The 15,763-nt window shown below is 36.7% G+C and overlaps 1 protein-coding gene across 2 annotated transcripts; it reads right to left on the reverse strand.

Moving 5' to 3' along the window:
- Window positions 1-2,790: 2,790 nt before the first annotated feature.
- Window positions 2,791-15,401, reverse strand: LOC110658749 (uncharacterized). 2 transcript variants are annotated; one of them, XM_058152704.1, is made up of 9 exons: window positions 15,007-15,401; window positions 14,588-14,652; window positions 5,849-6,014; window positions 4,810-5,624; window positions 4,439-4,612; window positions 4,196-4,312; window positions 3,846-4,025; window positions 3,695-3,741; window positions 2,791-3,296 (listed from the first exon to the last, which is right to left on the reverse strand). In XM_058152704.1, exons 2-9 carry the CDS (start codon window positions 14,633-14,635, stop codon window positions 2,981-2,983), a joined length of 1,863 nt encoding a protein of 620 aa, XP_058008687.1. In that variant the 5' UTR covers window positions 14,636-14,652; window positions 15,007-15,401; the 3' UTR covers window positions 2,791-2,980. The 2 variants fall into 2 exon arrangements, with proteins under 2 accessions (XP_058008687.1, XP_058008688.1); XM_058152705.1 differs by lacking the exon at window positions 15,007-15,401 and adding an exon at window positions 9,668-9,843.
- Between the last annotated feature and the right edge of the window lie 362 nt (window positions 15,402-15,763).

Raw genomic sequence — 15,763 nt, forward strand, 5'->3', positions numbered from 1 at the left:
CAGATAAGGTGAAAGATCCTTCCTTCCTTGTTGCCAAACTTCAGCTCAACACTGGGACACAGTAGATCACGTGGACATGGGGTCACTCTTGTCTCGGGATCTCGTTGGCCAGAGAATAATCCATGAATACACGTACCCACAAACTTAAAAACTCCAACCAGTGCAGGTTGGCTCCCGTGCGTTGAAAACTACATATCGTTCGCTATGCTTCCAGAAAGTTGAGGAACAAGAGGTGCATTATCAATGAATTTCAGCTTTTTCTTCACGGCCGGCAATCATAAGTGGCCGGCATGTCGGATTGACTTGGACTACGTGGGTGTTTAACTTAGACAAGACATGGTGCACGTGATTTTGGACAATACTTCCAAGGCTTCCCTTGCCTTGTCTATTTGTGGGCTCTATTACTTCAATACATGATCTGTAATCTTGTGAGGGTTACCCTTTAACTATGGCTATGTTTGTGAGCTTGGTTCAAGATTAATTAGTTGGCAATGCCTATGGTGCATGGTCATTAATAAATAATGTTATAAAACGTCGATAGGAAATTTAACAAGTGGGAGAGTGGCGGGGGCAACAAGAATTTGAAGCTTCTATATCATACTTAATAAAGGGTCTCCTATGATGATGAATGCTCTTTTTTTAAAAAAAAAAAAAAAACTTTTTTTCCCCTTTTCAGGAGAGAAAACTATCAAGTAAACTGTATCAACTAGAAATTTTATTATTTAATTCAGATTTCTTAAAGAAATGTTGAAATAATAGCAATAAATGCATCAACCTTTAGACGTCATGAGTTTATTATCATCATCATCATCGAAGTCATTTATAGGACACCATGCATACCCACCCATCCTGTTGTTTCATTGGAGTCTCAAACTTTGGTCTTAAAAATCATGATGATTTGTGGGTGTGATTTGGGATATATAAAGAAAACTTGTATTTTATTTCTCCATACATTCATGCTGGTTTGTATATGCATGAATGAAGGCATACATGCCACACAAATAATCGCCCTCGATAGAGAGAAGTTGACGACTGGTCCTTATCAAGTTGTTTGGCAAGGAGACAACCTAATGAGTCTGCTTTGTCATCTTTATATCTCTAATCCATTGACCCAACACTAGGGGCGAAAAATTACATAATATATCAATAATTTTTTTTTAAATGACTTACACGAAATTACAAGTCAATGAGAATCATAAATATACATATAAATAAATCTTATATAATTTAATTTTTCTTATATTTTTTTTTTTCAAAGTATAACTACTTTTTATACTTTGGTGTCATTTTGCATTTAGTTTGCCATTCCATATACTATGGAATAGAAAGAATACCATATAATTAGGAAAAATTATTGTATAAGCAGTAAAAATTAGTGCTCTTAATTTTAGAAAAATGAAATCATATTTTTAGTAAGATAGTATATGTACACTGTACTGAATGTACTAAATAATCTCTTAATTAGTTAGTGGGGTGAATATTTGTCAAGCATCAACCACCACATATTGTTTTTTCTCACTTATCTTCAACAATCATCCCTCCCTATATAAACGCCTGAAAGTCGCTGGAACCTTTCAAGCCACAACTCAAACTTCTACTACCAAAATTTAAGTACTCTTCTTACCATCTAATTACACTTATTCTATAGTTAAGCTTCAACATGGCAGCAAGTGCATTCTCGATGAGAAGCATGAAGGTAAGGTCATGGCAGAGGTGTTCAAAGCAAGTTAGAGAGCAAAGAACACGGCTTTACATCATCTGGAGATGCACTGTGATGCTTCTGTGTTGGCATGAGTAGCCATATCCCAGCCCCTTTTGTTGATGGCTCAAGCATCAGGCAAGGTAATGGAGAGTTTATCAAGTGGCTAACTTTATTACAGGAATGGAAAGCCTAGATGCTGAAAAATGAAAGGTGGACCATTGTAAAGTTAATAATGAAGAGCAGATGTGTGAAAGACATGTAATATAGAAAACAAAATTGATGGATGCTTTTTCGCTTTTTATTTTCTCTCGACTCTGTGAAGTGTGAACAGACCTCTTGCAACTTTTTTTAAGGCTTCTTCAAATCATCATGAACTTGAGGCGCAAGTGCATTCTACAAGAGTGACTGGATTTATATATGTTCACCAATTGTAAATAGGCAAGAGGGATGTGTATGTCAAGCTATTTCTTGATGGCCATCATTTACAAGGCTGAATATGAAATTAGACTGGTCGATTGATCACTGATGGAAGTTTGCAGTTTCATCAATTTATAAATTATAAAAAATCTGATAGACAAAATAAAAACTGGGCAACAAAAAATATGTGGGGACCAGTTCCAGCTTATTTAATTGCACTTTGCGGGCAGGGTAGGCGTAAATGAAATAAAGAAGATGCAGATCAAATTGAGATTTGCCAAACGAAATTCTTTCCAATTTTCTATATGAATCTATATCGAACTATAAATAAGGAAAACGAAAAATGAAAAGGAAATCACATATGATAGCTAGTAATCCCTAGGAAGAAAGAAACATTTACGACCAACAGTCGGCAGGTTCCAAACTTCAAACTTCAGTGCTTATGTGGGCGATTCTCATGAAAGTTCTGTACGGCTGTTGCTGCCAAACTTCAATAACATTTTCTGTGCTCCTTGTTTTTTTCAGGTCTGCGCTTACGTTCTCTGTTAATCTCGACTTCGAAACCGCTTCTTTGCCAAAGAAGGGAAGTGATTTGGCAATTTCCAGGGGGCTGGCCCATGTTTACTATCAACTCAAACTTCGAAGTGCAGCCATGGAAAATGTCAAGAACATTAGTTGAATTGGTTCGCATGTTTATTTGATCAGTCATTTCATAAAATCCAAAAATAGAGATTAATAGCTATTAACCTATACAATGTTAAATCAAAATCTCCAACACCTAATATGGAACCCATTTAGAAGAAATTATTCCTTCTTTATCCACCATTTACATAACTCCACCATTTACATACCACTTCAGCTTTACATATCAGTGTCATTTTCAAAGAAATCCCACCCATCATCCAAAAGCTCTTTGCGATTATTTTCCTCGTCTTCCTGTTGGCTCTTAGGTGAGTGGTTACAAATTGAGGATGTGGGACTTCTGTCTTTAGGGCTCTTAGATACTTCTTTTTGCTCAGGAATCAGTTCATCAGACGCCACGCTTTTAACAGATGAGGCAGACGAGGCCAAGATGCAACTTGTTTGGCTTGAGGTAATTGATTTGCTCAATGGCACACGCTCATCAAATCTCTCTTTCAGCAATCTCACATCCTGACAAATAACAGATATTTCTCCTCTGCAAGAATAAGGACAAGAAAGATTCATTTATAAAGGTGTTCCAAAAAAAAAAAAAAAATTCATTCCCTCCATCCGCCCAAGATTCCTCTACTCATACATGTACTATAAAGAAATTCAGAAAGCAAGAAACTGAATTTGCAAAAGTAACCTCAGTGAATTTTAAAAGAAACTTTTAGTTCAATCCTTTGTATTGGATTTGGATCTAATTTCAATGACTGTAGCAGACAACATAAATAACCAGCAGTGAAGGATAGCCTCAAGTTAAAAGATAAAAAATAGTAATTACACCTGGACCAATCCAAATAACCAGGTAAGATATGTTCATCATAAATAAAAGAAAGAACCATACAATGCAAATTCACCATTCAACAAATAATAAAATAAGAAAAAACTTACTGTAATGTATCAACGAACCGGCCACGGTCCATCAGAAACTCCCGAAGCTTCAGCAAAGCAAAATCAGAAAAATTAGTAATAATTTAGTATAATTCATTACCTGGTTTAGACCTTACAACACTAGTTATTATATCACATCAACAGTTGTAACCTTAGAATTTTCCTCTGCCTCCTGCTGAAGGAACTTGGACTCCTGCACCACCTTCTCCATGATGGCCTCTTGTTCAGCAAGAGCATTTCGTGCAGATTCTTCTTTTTCCAGCTTCTGCTCCTCAGCAGTTCTCCTTAGTTCCTCCGCTGCATCTAGTCGAGCTTCCAGGGTTTGTTGCATCTGTATGAATGTAGCAGTTACCAGATCACAAGAGATAAACACACACACACATAAGCAATTTTTAAGTAGTACAGTCAATGCAAACCCATGTCTACATTTGATTCATCCAATATTTAATATAAAACACATTAATCTTATTACATCACAAGCGACTTGATTATAAGGAATACCTCATCGAGAATTGCAAGAGCTTTATCTCTTTCCTCAGACAAGCTGATTAGCCTAGCCTGCAACTCCCTCGCTTCAGTGGCTAGAATGGCCTTCTCACCATAAATTTCCCCTGCATGCTGCAAAAGCAATGAGAAATGCTCAAAATTTATGATAATCTATTAAAAAATGATGCAATAAACAAATATATAATCATAATCTAAGGCCAGTGCTTAAATACTGAGTTATTAACACAACCGTACTACCATGTCATTTGCCTCCTTTGCAGGTTCCAGCATTTGTTTAAGTTCCTTCACCTTGGTTAGAATGTCCAGGCCTGCACTAGCAGCTTCCTCTTTGGCTAGCTCAGCAATTTTCTCTTGAAGTTCAACTTGTCTCATCATGTTCATAATTGATTCCATTGCTAAAAACAAAGTTTTCTGCATCATCAATAAACGAAGGATCAAATATTTGTTATCAAGAAAGGAACATCTCTCTGTTCATGCATTGTCTTTACATAAGAAGTGCAAGTCAAGTCATGCTTTAATTACTTCCAAATTAGCACAATAGATCAGTGATCACACAAACATTCCCAAGTGATAGTGACTATTTGAGACACCAAACTAGATTACAATACCTTGTTGTTTTTAGCAGCTTCAATAACATCCTCAAGAAAATCAATTTTGATGTCCTGCTTGGACTTCAAAATCTTACTGCCACTGGAAGTGGCAGACAATTCTGATTGAAGATCACCTTCTGCAGCATCTAGTGTCTCTTCAACCATAGAATTTTCCAATTCCAAACCAGAACAACCTAAACACGACACCACTTGAGGGACTTGTTCACTATGAGGCCTATCAAAATTACCAGCCGAAGAGCCATCATGATCTTTCCACCGGCTATCATGCCCACAATTTTCCAGTGACAAATTAATTGGCATGATTTGAGAAGTTTGTTCATCCCCAACTTTGATGTTAATCCCTTGACATTTACCCAATGATGAAGCTGGCACCTCACTTTCAGTACATGATTGACTGAAATCCATATTTTCATCACACGACAAAGCACTTAATGTGACTTTGGAAGTCTGACTTGTGGCAGACTGGACATTTTCTTCTTGATGTTGAGACCCCATCAACAATATTGATTCCTCCCTTTCAATATTCAAGTCAGACGGCACATTGTCTTGATGTTGAGACCTCAACAATAATATGAGTTCCTCACTTTCAATATTTCGTTGAAGCTGATTAGTGCTACTTCCTGGGAATTGATTGGTGTCAACATTTGTGCCACAAGATAACAGTGTAGGTGGATTCAGTGCCTTTTCTTGATGAGTTGAACCAGAATGATGGATGGCACTTGTAAGATCAGTTTTACAGGCATCTTCTTTGGCTATTGATTTTGATTCCAAAGAAGTGGTCACAGTCCTATTGTTCTGTTCGTCATTCACAACTGCATGTCATAAGTCAATAAAATCAATCCATAAAGCTAGAAACCCATTAAATTGCATGCATACATACAACACATATAATACCATTCTCATCACCTACTCACAAAATTGGAAAAAAAAAAAAAAGGAATTAAGGAAAAATTAAAAAAAGAGAAAACATTATCTTAATTTGAATGATATAAGCAGCGTATCATCTCAAAAGGATTTAATTTCAGCTTCAATTTACCTCTTCCACCTGATAGCCCGCTTGGACTGCAGTCCTTGTGGAGGGGACTGTCAACCATGGACTGTTGTGAAAGAAAAGGAAGAACCTCTGAAATAATGACTTCAGCAGCTCCATTAACATCTTTGGGGTTCTCAATAGCAACAGCCTTTAGCATGCGTGAATCCACCTAATCACATTGAAATAAAAAAGAGACAGCTTTGCTCAGAAATAACAAATGCAAGGACAGAGCTTAAACTTGACAAGACAGAGAATAATCATATTCATACATTTCATTCATTTGGGAGAAAACTGTATCTTCAAATCTTACGACCAAAACATAAAGGGAAAACCTTTTCCTCATTTGCTAATAAAGCCAGTGCTTTGAAGATTTGAAAAAAAAAAAAGCCTATGCTTTAGTTATTAGTTGCAATTATAACCAAGTTCACTGTTGTTAGAATCTTACAAATTACGATTCTCAATTTGAATAGTATGATTCAATTTGATTTCCCAACCTAGCAATTAAAATCTAAAGGGTGAATCGCAAATATACTTGAATCATGACAAAATCTTCCAATTCAGCAGTGAATCTGGTGAATCAATATGAATCAACTGATTCGGTTGATTTTTTTTCTAGACAGTTATTAGACATTATAATATATCTTCAAAATTTAAGATTTCATTTTATTTTTACTATGAAAAGTGCACATTAATCATCCCTTGGCTATTTTTCTTCCATCGGCCATTCTTTTTCCTCTCTCTCTCTCTCTCCCTATTCTTTCATTTTTCCAGTTAATTTACTTCTCTAATCGCAGTTGTCAAATTATGATACCTTATATAAGTATATTTTGATCTTTTAATTTAACTTGCTGTCTTTTTTTATTGTTTCATTATTTGATCAAATTTAAATGGGAATTTTAGCACATGCACAATGATAATCGCTGTCTACAATTTAAGAGTCCATAATTTATAACATAAAACTATATAACATAATAAGAATATATTGTTCTATCATAAAACATACTTCTAATTAGCTAAATGATAATTCTATATTTATCACAATATATCCATGCGATAATTTTTTTTGTTGGGACTATGGACTAATGAGCTGGAAGAGTTAAGAATTGCTGAGCTGGAGTTATAAGCGTCATTAGATGTGAAATTAGAGGGAGTAATTATAGATATAGTAATTGAATTGGTATTAGATGAGAATAACTAAACTGAATTGTATTAGAAGATAAATATTATTATCTTGTATCTGACATTCAAGAATTGAATAATATAAAGTATCTTCCTCTCTTATTTGTTCTCTCTCTCTCTCTCTCTCTCTCTCTCTCTTCTTCTTCTTCTTCTTCTTATTCTTCTTCTTCTTCTCATCCTTCTCCTCTTTCTTCTGTGTCTCTCCCCTATCCTCTATTCTTATGCTTAGTTGTGGCTTTGTCACAACAATTGGTATTTGATATAACAGGGCTGAATCAACAAGGCTATAAGACTAGTAATGAGCCTGGACAACTTAGACTTTATACAAGGAGAAAAATAAGAAGAAATGGAGCTGAGGTTTTACAGAATTCAGGAGGTGCTGCCTTGCATAACAGAATGATAACCGTTGTTTACGAAGAGCATTCTGGAAGTACTGACGTGGATAACAAATTGGTGCTCTTTTCATGTGCTGCTGAAAGCTACAAGTAACCATCCATGAGAGAGGGAAGGCATGCTAGTGATCTTGTATTCGGCTTAATGCTGGGCCTGAGTATTTCTTTTGGGAATTCTCTGGTGTAATTTTGTTTTTGTAATAGCCATTACTAGTTGAACTAAGTTGCATTGTTGTTTTTTCACTTCTTCAAAATAATACCACATTGCCCTCCTCTCCATTTCTTTGTGTTTCGCTCTGCTCATTTATTTTTTTATTCGTTCTTAACTCTATCAAATTGGTTCGATCTGCCTGATGCCAAACACAAGAATGGATTCACGGGTTGTCGGGTTGACACAATAGAGAGGGAGCATGTCCGCATTGGAAGAATCATTTAAACGATTTAATATGGAAAGAGAGTAATAGGATAGAAAAATTAATGGAATGTGGGATGAATTATTGCAGCACAGGCAAAAGCTGGACAAGTTAGATAGCTTTGAATTGATGCTTTCTAATTTATCTACTATGATAAAAGCAAAAACAACAGAAGAAGGTCCACAGTGTACTCTTGAAACTCCCGGTGTTTCCCAATCTTCCACCAGTCAACCCATTACTGGTGAGATGTTGGCACCCAAAATCTTGGCACCACAAGTAGTTACAAAAATTTCTCAACTAGGAACCAAGAAGGTGGAACTACCCAATTTTGATGGTGATGAACTAGTGGGTTGTTTGATTCGGGTAAATCATTATTTCACAACAAATCAAACACATGCAGCCTTAAAAGTCCAGCTAGCTCTGGTGTGCATGGAAGGACCAGCTTTGCATTGGCTCAAGTGGGTGAGACTATGACACCCTAATATGACATGGGAGCAGTTGTCAGTTGAGATACTGTAGCAATACGGCGGAGATTCTTTAGCTAGTCCATTTGAACGATTAGCAACAGTTAAAGCAAGAAGAAAGTGCGGAAGAATTTATTTATGAATCTATTGCTCGAGCTGCTTAAGTACCAGGTATTACCGACCAATATTACTTGGGATACTTTCTCAATGGGTTAAAAACAGAGATACGAGTAAGAATTTTGCCCCAAGAAACACCAGACTTGTTTCACACTATGACATTGGCCAAGGCCATTGAAAGAGCTTTAGATGACTATGCCGACCAAGGAATCTAAAGAGGGAGGAGGAAGAGGGCAGCAAGAGTATGGGTTGGGCCTGTCTAATGGGCCTGCTTATTCTAAAAATCAACACTCTCAACAAAAATCTACTTTCTTTGCTCAAGGTTCCAATAAGAAAAGAAAAGAGAACCAGAATTTAGAAAAGCCCAACTCCAATATTCTCTGTTTACCTGTGCCACCAGGAGGGTTGACCAACAAAGGCATGAGTTCTAACATCTTGAGAAGGGGACTACAACATTTCTCTCATTAGGAATTCATGGATCTAAAGGCTAAGGGACTGTGTTATTGATGTAAGCAGCCATACAGCCCTTTGCATGTGTGCCTGAATAAAACCCTTAGAGCTCTGATTGTAGGGGATGATGAAGAAGTTCCGGAGGATATCGAACCGGGAAAAAGCAAGGCACCACCATATAAGGTTTGCAGGGGGGTCATTTCAAGCAACTAGAACTGCTGTTGCATTCAGCAGGAGGGGTTTCTGGACCCAGAACCATGAAGTTTCAAGGGCGTTTACATGGACAGGAGGGAACTATTATGATTGACAATGAAGCAAGTCATAATTTCATTGCCAATAATCTAGTGACAAAGCTCAATTTGCAAATCACAAACACCTCCTTTTGGAGTTAGATTGAGAGATAGGCATCACACTAAATCATCTGCGTTATGCTAGGTTGTAATTGGAGCTAGATAGTTTCACACTATCAGCAGATTGCTACATTTTTCCTTTGGGTGGCATTGATTTAATATTTGGGGGTAGCTTTGCTCACCACTTTGTGAGATGTGAATGTGAATTGGGCTCAAATGACCATGACAATTCAGAGAAATGATTTGCCATAATTCTACGAGATAACCCATCCCATACTAAAGCCGTGGTTTCACTCGTTTCTATCACTCAACTCACTGAGATAGAATATTATGCTTTAGTTTGGGAATCTTCTTCATTATTTGATATGAGTTTACAGGAGAGTGACCTTAGTCCTTCACAGAAAGAGCAATTGCAAGCTCTATTGAAGGAATATGATTCAGTCTTTACAAAACCTACCACACTGCTGCCTTGTCATCCAACAGACCATGCCATTCCTCTCCAACTTGGAACTGCTTCAGTGAGTGTCAAGCTCTACCGATATAGCCATTGGCAAAAGGACGAGATTGATAGAATAGTTGCTGAAAGGTTGCAAGCTGGAATCATACAACTAAGTTGTAGTCCGCTCTCAGGTCCTGTATTATTGGTCAAAAAGAAAGATGTAAGTTGGCATTTTTGCGTTGATTACAGAGCTCTTAATAGAGTGACTGTACCTGATAAATACCCTATACCAGTTATCCAAGAGATGTTAGATGAGCTACATGGATCCAAGTTCTTTTCTAAGATTGATTAACGATCGGGCTAGCACCAAATCAGAGTAAAATCAGAAGATGTTTCGAAGACGGCATTTCGTACTCATACCGGGCATTATGAATTCTTGGTAATGCCATTCGGCCTTACAAATGCACCGGCGACATTCCAATCAATTGTGAATGAGCTCTTTCGTCCCTATCTTCGACAATTTGCATTGGTTTTCTTTGACAACATATTAATATACAATCGCTCATGGCAAGATCATCATCATCATCTTCACCGGGTTTTGCATCTCTTACATACTCATCAGCTTGTAGCTAACGCTAAAAAAAGCTCTATGGGTCGTTTGCGAGTGGAGTACCTTGGCCATGTAATTTCTGCTGATGGAGTTTCAATGGACCCAAGCAAAGTGTCTAGTGTATTGCAGTGGCCTAAACCCAAATTAATCAAAGCTATGCGTGGATTTTTAGGCCTCACGGGGTACTACTGACGATTCATTAAAGACTATGGGAAGATAGACTATCCACTTACACAGTTGCTTAAAAAGGATAATATCTCATCATTTGCTTGGTCAGCAGAAGCACAGTTGGCCTTTGAAGCTCTCCAATATGCGATTACATCCTCTCCAGTATTGGCCATGCTGGACTTCCAAAAGCAATTTATATTGGAATGTGATGCATCGGGAAGAAGATTGGGAGCCATTCTTATGCAAGAAAAATGTCCAATAGCTTACTTTAGCAAGGCGCTATCTAACCATTCCTTGGCCAAATTGACATATAAGAACGAGATGATGGCGTTGGTACTTGCCATTCATCATTGGCGATCTTACTTGGTGGGAAGTCATTTTCTAGTGCATACGGATTAGAAAATCTCAAGCACTTGCTTGAACAACCAATAATGACCCCTGATCAATAGAATTGGATCACAAAATTGTTGGGGTATGATTTTGCTATTGTTTACAAACTAGGAAATACCAATAGGGCAGCAAATGCATTATCTAGATACGATGAGGATGGGGAATGTTTTGTTCTTTCTATGCCCTATTGGATTGATCTTAGTAAATTGGATTAGGAGGTGCGGCAGGATCCAGAACTTGCAAAAGCCATTGCGGAATTAGAGCAAGATCCTCATTCACATTCTCATTATCAACTAACTCATGGGCGTCTATTTTATCATGGTCGGTTAGTACTACTAGCTAATTCTTCTTTTATTCCTTTGTTATTATTTGAGTTTCATTGAACGCCAATGGAAGGACATTCGGGTGCCTATGGTACTTATAGAAGGGTGGCTGCAAATCTCTACTGGAAGGGGATGATGAAAAGGGCCAAACAATTTGCAGCAGAGTGTTTAATCTGTCAGAAGAATAAATATTTGACTGCAAGTCCAGCAGATTTGCTTCAACCTCTTCCTATTCCTACCAAAGTTTGGGCGGATATATCAAAGGATTTTATCACGGGTTTACCCAAGTCATATGGAATTGATTGTGTTCTGGTTGTTACCGATAGGCTTTCAAAATATGGGCATTTTCTTGGCCTCAAACATCCTTTCACTGCAAAAATGGTAGTAGAATTGTTCATCAAAGTGGTAGTCCACTTACACTGCATGTCAGATTCCATTGTAAGTGATTGTGATTCACTTTTTTTTAGTCATTTCTGGCAAGAAATCTTTCGGTTGCAAGGAACGATTTTGCGAATGAGTATTGCCTATTATCCAAAAACAAATGGGCAAATAGAGGTTTTGAATCGGTGCTTGGAAACCTATTTGCGTTGTTTCACTTCTGAATAGCCAAAGCATCAGAGTAAATGGCTGCACTGGGCTGAATACTGGTTTAATACCAGTTTTCATACTGCCATAGGAATGACACCATTTGAGATAGTTTTTGGTCGTTCTCCTCCCACTATTTCTAAGTTTATACCAGGCAAAACAAAAGTGGAGGCAGTGGATCAAGAATTATTAGACTGAGATGAAATGTTGAGGCAACTACATTATAATCTCTAGAAAGCACAGCAGAAAATGGTAAAGACTACTAATACTCATCAAAGGGATGAACAATTTCAAGTTGGTGACTCTGTCTTTCTCAAGTTCAGGCCCCATCGGCTGCTTTCAATTTATTCCAAAGTGATGCCAAAACTAGCAGCAATATATTATGGACCTTCCAAAATAATTGGAAAGGTTGGACCAGTGGCATATAAACTACAACTTCCAGTTGAAGCTTGTATTCACCTTGTTTTTCATGTATCCCAATTAAAGAAGGTAGTAGGTAATCATGATGTTATTGCAGAAATACCTCATGATATGGCAGTGGATGAACCTATGATAGAGCCTGAAGCCATTTTACAACACCGAATGATTCAAAGGTCCACCGCTCTTGTTCCTCAAATTTTAGTCCATTGGAAGGGTAAGTCGAGGGAAAATGCTACCTTGGTTGATTTTCGTAATCAATTTCCAACATTCAGCCTCAAGGAGAAGGCTGTGCTTCAAGGAGATGGCAATGATATGACAGGGTTGAATCAACAAGGCTATAAGACTGGTAATGGGCCTGGACAAATCAGAGTTTATAAAAGGAGAAAAATAAGAAATGGAGTTGACGTTTTAGAGAATTCTAGAGGAGCTGACTTAGATAACAGAATGGTCACCGTTGTTTATGAAGAGCATTCTGAAAGTACTGGTGTGGACAACAAATTGGTGCTCTTTTCATGTGCTGCTGAAAGCTATAAGTAATCATCCATGAGAGAGGAAACGCATGCTTTTCTTAAGTGATCTTGTATTCGGCTTAGTACTTGGCCTGAGTATTTCTTTTGGGGATTCTCTGGTTTTGTCTTTGTAATAGCATTACTGGTTGAACTAAGTTGTATTGTTGTTTTTTACTTCTTCAAAATAATACCATATTGACTTCCTCTCCATTTCTTTGTGTTTCGCTCTGTTCATTTATTTTGTTATTCGTTCCTAACACTATCAATATCAGAGCTCGTCGATTGGAGGACCCAACCCTAGCTGAATTGAAACTGGTAAGGAAGAAGCAAGTGATGGTGATGCAGAGCCAAAAAAGGCCGTTTCAGGGAATTGAGGAATGAATGCAGACTTTGGAACATAAATTGCAAGATTTGAGCCAAGAATTGCATGTGACAAATCAGAGGAATCGCGAAGAAAGAAGCAAGATTTTTCAGAAAATGGATCACAATAAGATGGAACTGGTGCAAAAGTATGGATCAAATTCTGGAGTTGTTTCAACTTTCACAACCAAAAGTCCACAATCTTTAGGCATCTTGAAGTGAGGATTGTGAATTGAGATTGTTGATTCAAGATGGTAAAACACTTGATTTCAAGTAGAGTAACGGGTACGATCTTGAACGAAAATTGGATGAGAAATTGGTCTCTATTCGGTGTGAACTTTCGCTCAATCCAACTCCTTCTGTTCAATTTGAAACTCAAGGTAACAGAGATATCAATCTTTTTGCTGAGAATGTTGAAATCTTGGTGGTAGTTTATTAGGGTTGAGATACTGCAATCATATTATGTTCAAGGAGGATGCTTTTGAAATTAGGAGAAGACAAAAGAAGAGAATGCGTTCCTTGTCAAGGGAGAAGTCTAGTATTGAAACTGTTTGTGAAAACGTCAAAGTGAATTGCAAAGGTACCATAAGCCCAGATAAGAAGTATTCTAAGATGAATATCTCTTCTATTTGTGAAAATATGAATGAATTTGGAAATGGGAATCACATTTGCAGCTGGACATCAAATGTTATTGTGATCTTGAATGAGCAGAATGGGAAATTTGAAGAAGAAAAAGAAAGAAATCTAATTCACAATCAATTAACAGTTCATCTTTTGATGGGTTTCATGTGATTTTATGTAAATGGAGGTTCAGTTTTTGTCATTTCTCACAGCATCTGCTATCCTTCATGGACAAATGTGGACAAGTGACAGTGGCATCTTCAACAAGTTTTGGCAATGGCTTTACTGAAGGCCAAATTCAAGCAAGATGTTACTTGTAAATGTTAATTTTCATTAAAGGTCAATTTCCACAATTCACTCTTGAGGACAAGAATGATGTGCAGGGGAGGGTGGACTAATGAGCTAGAAGACTTAAGGATTGATGAGCAGGAGTTATAAGGGTCATTAGATGTGAAATTGGAGGGAACAGTTATAGATATAGTAATTGAATTGGTATTAGATGAGAATAACTGAAGTGAATTGTATTAGAATATAAATACTGTAATCTTGTATCTGACATTCAAGAATTGAATATAAATATTCTTCATGATTACTGAGCCAAAAAAAAGAATTGCCCATGGCTGAGGTAGAGCATTGTTGGTAGCTGATACCTCTAAAGAAGGTTGTAGGACTATCTATCAAAGAAGGGGAAAATCATAAACAGGAATATTATCTGTTTCAGGAACTTCATTCACCATTAGCATTAACAAGTTATAGACATACAGAATCAAGAAAATATCCAAACATTTGATTGCGCGTATCTTCATCAGTTTGCATTCTCCATAATAATTTACAGAAACTTCTTATCTATCAATTGATAATTTCAACATTATTCATTCCCACGCCAAAATTATGCAAACGGGAAAGTGACCTTTATTTAAAGATATACAAGTTTAGAGGTAAGATGGGACACCTGTGGAAACAGCTCCATCAAGCTTCGATAAACTGCTTTGAAACCCATATCCAACAGTTAGTAATCTGCATTTAAACAAAGGGAGATAGAAGATTCAACATCCCTGAAACTAGGAAATTACAGTCTTCTAAAAAAAACCATCAAATCTTACAATTGAATAAATTAAAAATCACTAATTTGATAGATAATTCAACAGAATAAAATACCGACCCTAATGCTTTGCTTCATTGCCAGAGATATAATAAAAGGAAGAAAACAATCTTAAATTTTAAGTTTTACTCGCTCGAAACAGAGATCAATTTCATGGCAAAAACACAGAGAGAAAAAATTGCAGTGGTGGATTTCTAAAAAAACTTTTCCTTTTCCCTGTGTAGTTTTCTCGCGAATCAAACAGAGGAATTAGAGACAAAAGCACTGACCTAACGTTCGAGCCCAAGGGAAAGGGAAAGAGTATGATTGTGCAAGTGACGAAGCCGTTGAGAAGAAGTTTACATTTGGGTTTTGCAGCGTTCGTTTCTCGGGAAAATGAGTAGGCTGACAGGAGGATACCTAGCGACTAAGAAACTGGATATAAGCGTAAAAATGGGGATCAACGAGGGCATTCAAGTCAAATTCTCTTTATTTATCTGTAGTACTTTATTATCCGGATATTTTCGCGATGGAACTGAGAAACTGCATGGTGTAGGTTTCGTCCGGAGTTAATGTGAGGCGCAAGTCGTATCATTTATCGTTTCGTCTGGTCATTTTCAGATTTTCGACGAGTGATTTCCAGGAAGCTTCTTCTGCCGGTTTGAATATGCTTCACAAGAAATGAAAGCCCAACTGCTAATTCACACCAGCCACTTGAATTTTAGGTTTTTCTTTTTTTTTTTTTTTAGGTACCAGGTTTTTTCTTTATTGCATTATCCATTTAACTCCTTCGGAGATTCAAAATCAAGCTCTGCTTTATATGTCTAGTAGCAATATCCACTTATAGAAGAGTTATAAATTTCTTTTAAATATATATATATATATATATATATATATATATATATATATATATATATATATATATTTATTAAAATAAAAAAATATTTTATTAAGTAGAATGCATCTAATATAAAATTAATTTTATATAAAAATAAGTTTTGTAACTATTAAATTATTTATTTATATCTATATTTATATAAAATTAAT

The sequence above is a fragment of the Hevea brasiliensis genome, chromosome 9 (genome assembly GCF_030052815.1).
Source record: "Hevea brasiliensis isolate MT/VB/25A 57/8 chromosome 9, ASM3005281v1, whole genome shotgun sequence".
In the NCBI taxonomy this organism is placed as follows: domain Eukaryota; kingdom Viridiplantae; phylum Streptophyta; class Magnoliopsida; order Malpighiales; family Euphorbiaceae; genus Hevea; species Hevea brasiliensis.

What these genes read in the sequence shown, in the direction of transcription:
- LOC110658749 (XM_058152704.1), bottom strand. Translation starts at nt 14,635, where the DNA reads ATGGGTTTCAAAGCAGTTTATCGAAGCTTGATGGAGCTGTTTCCACAG. An exon ending in AAGCTGCTAAAAACAACAAG is followed by an intron (nt 4,613 to 4,809) that starts GTATTGTAATCT and finishes TTGATGATGCAG; the next exon opens with AAAACTTTGTTTTTAGCAAT. An exon ending in CGGTTCGTTGATACATTACA is followed by an intron (nt 3,297 to 3,694) that starts GTAAGTTTTTTC and finishes TTATTCTTGCAG; the next exon opens with AGGAGAAATATCTGTTATTT.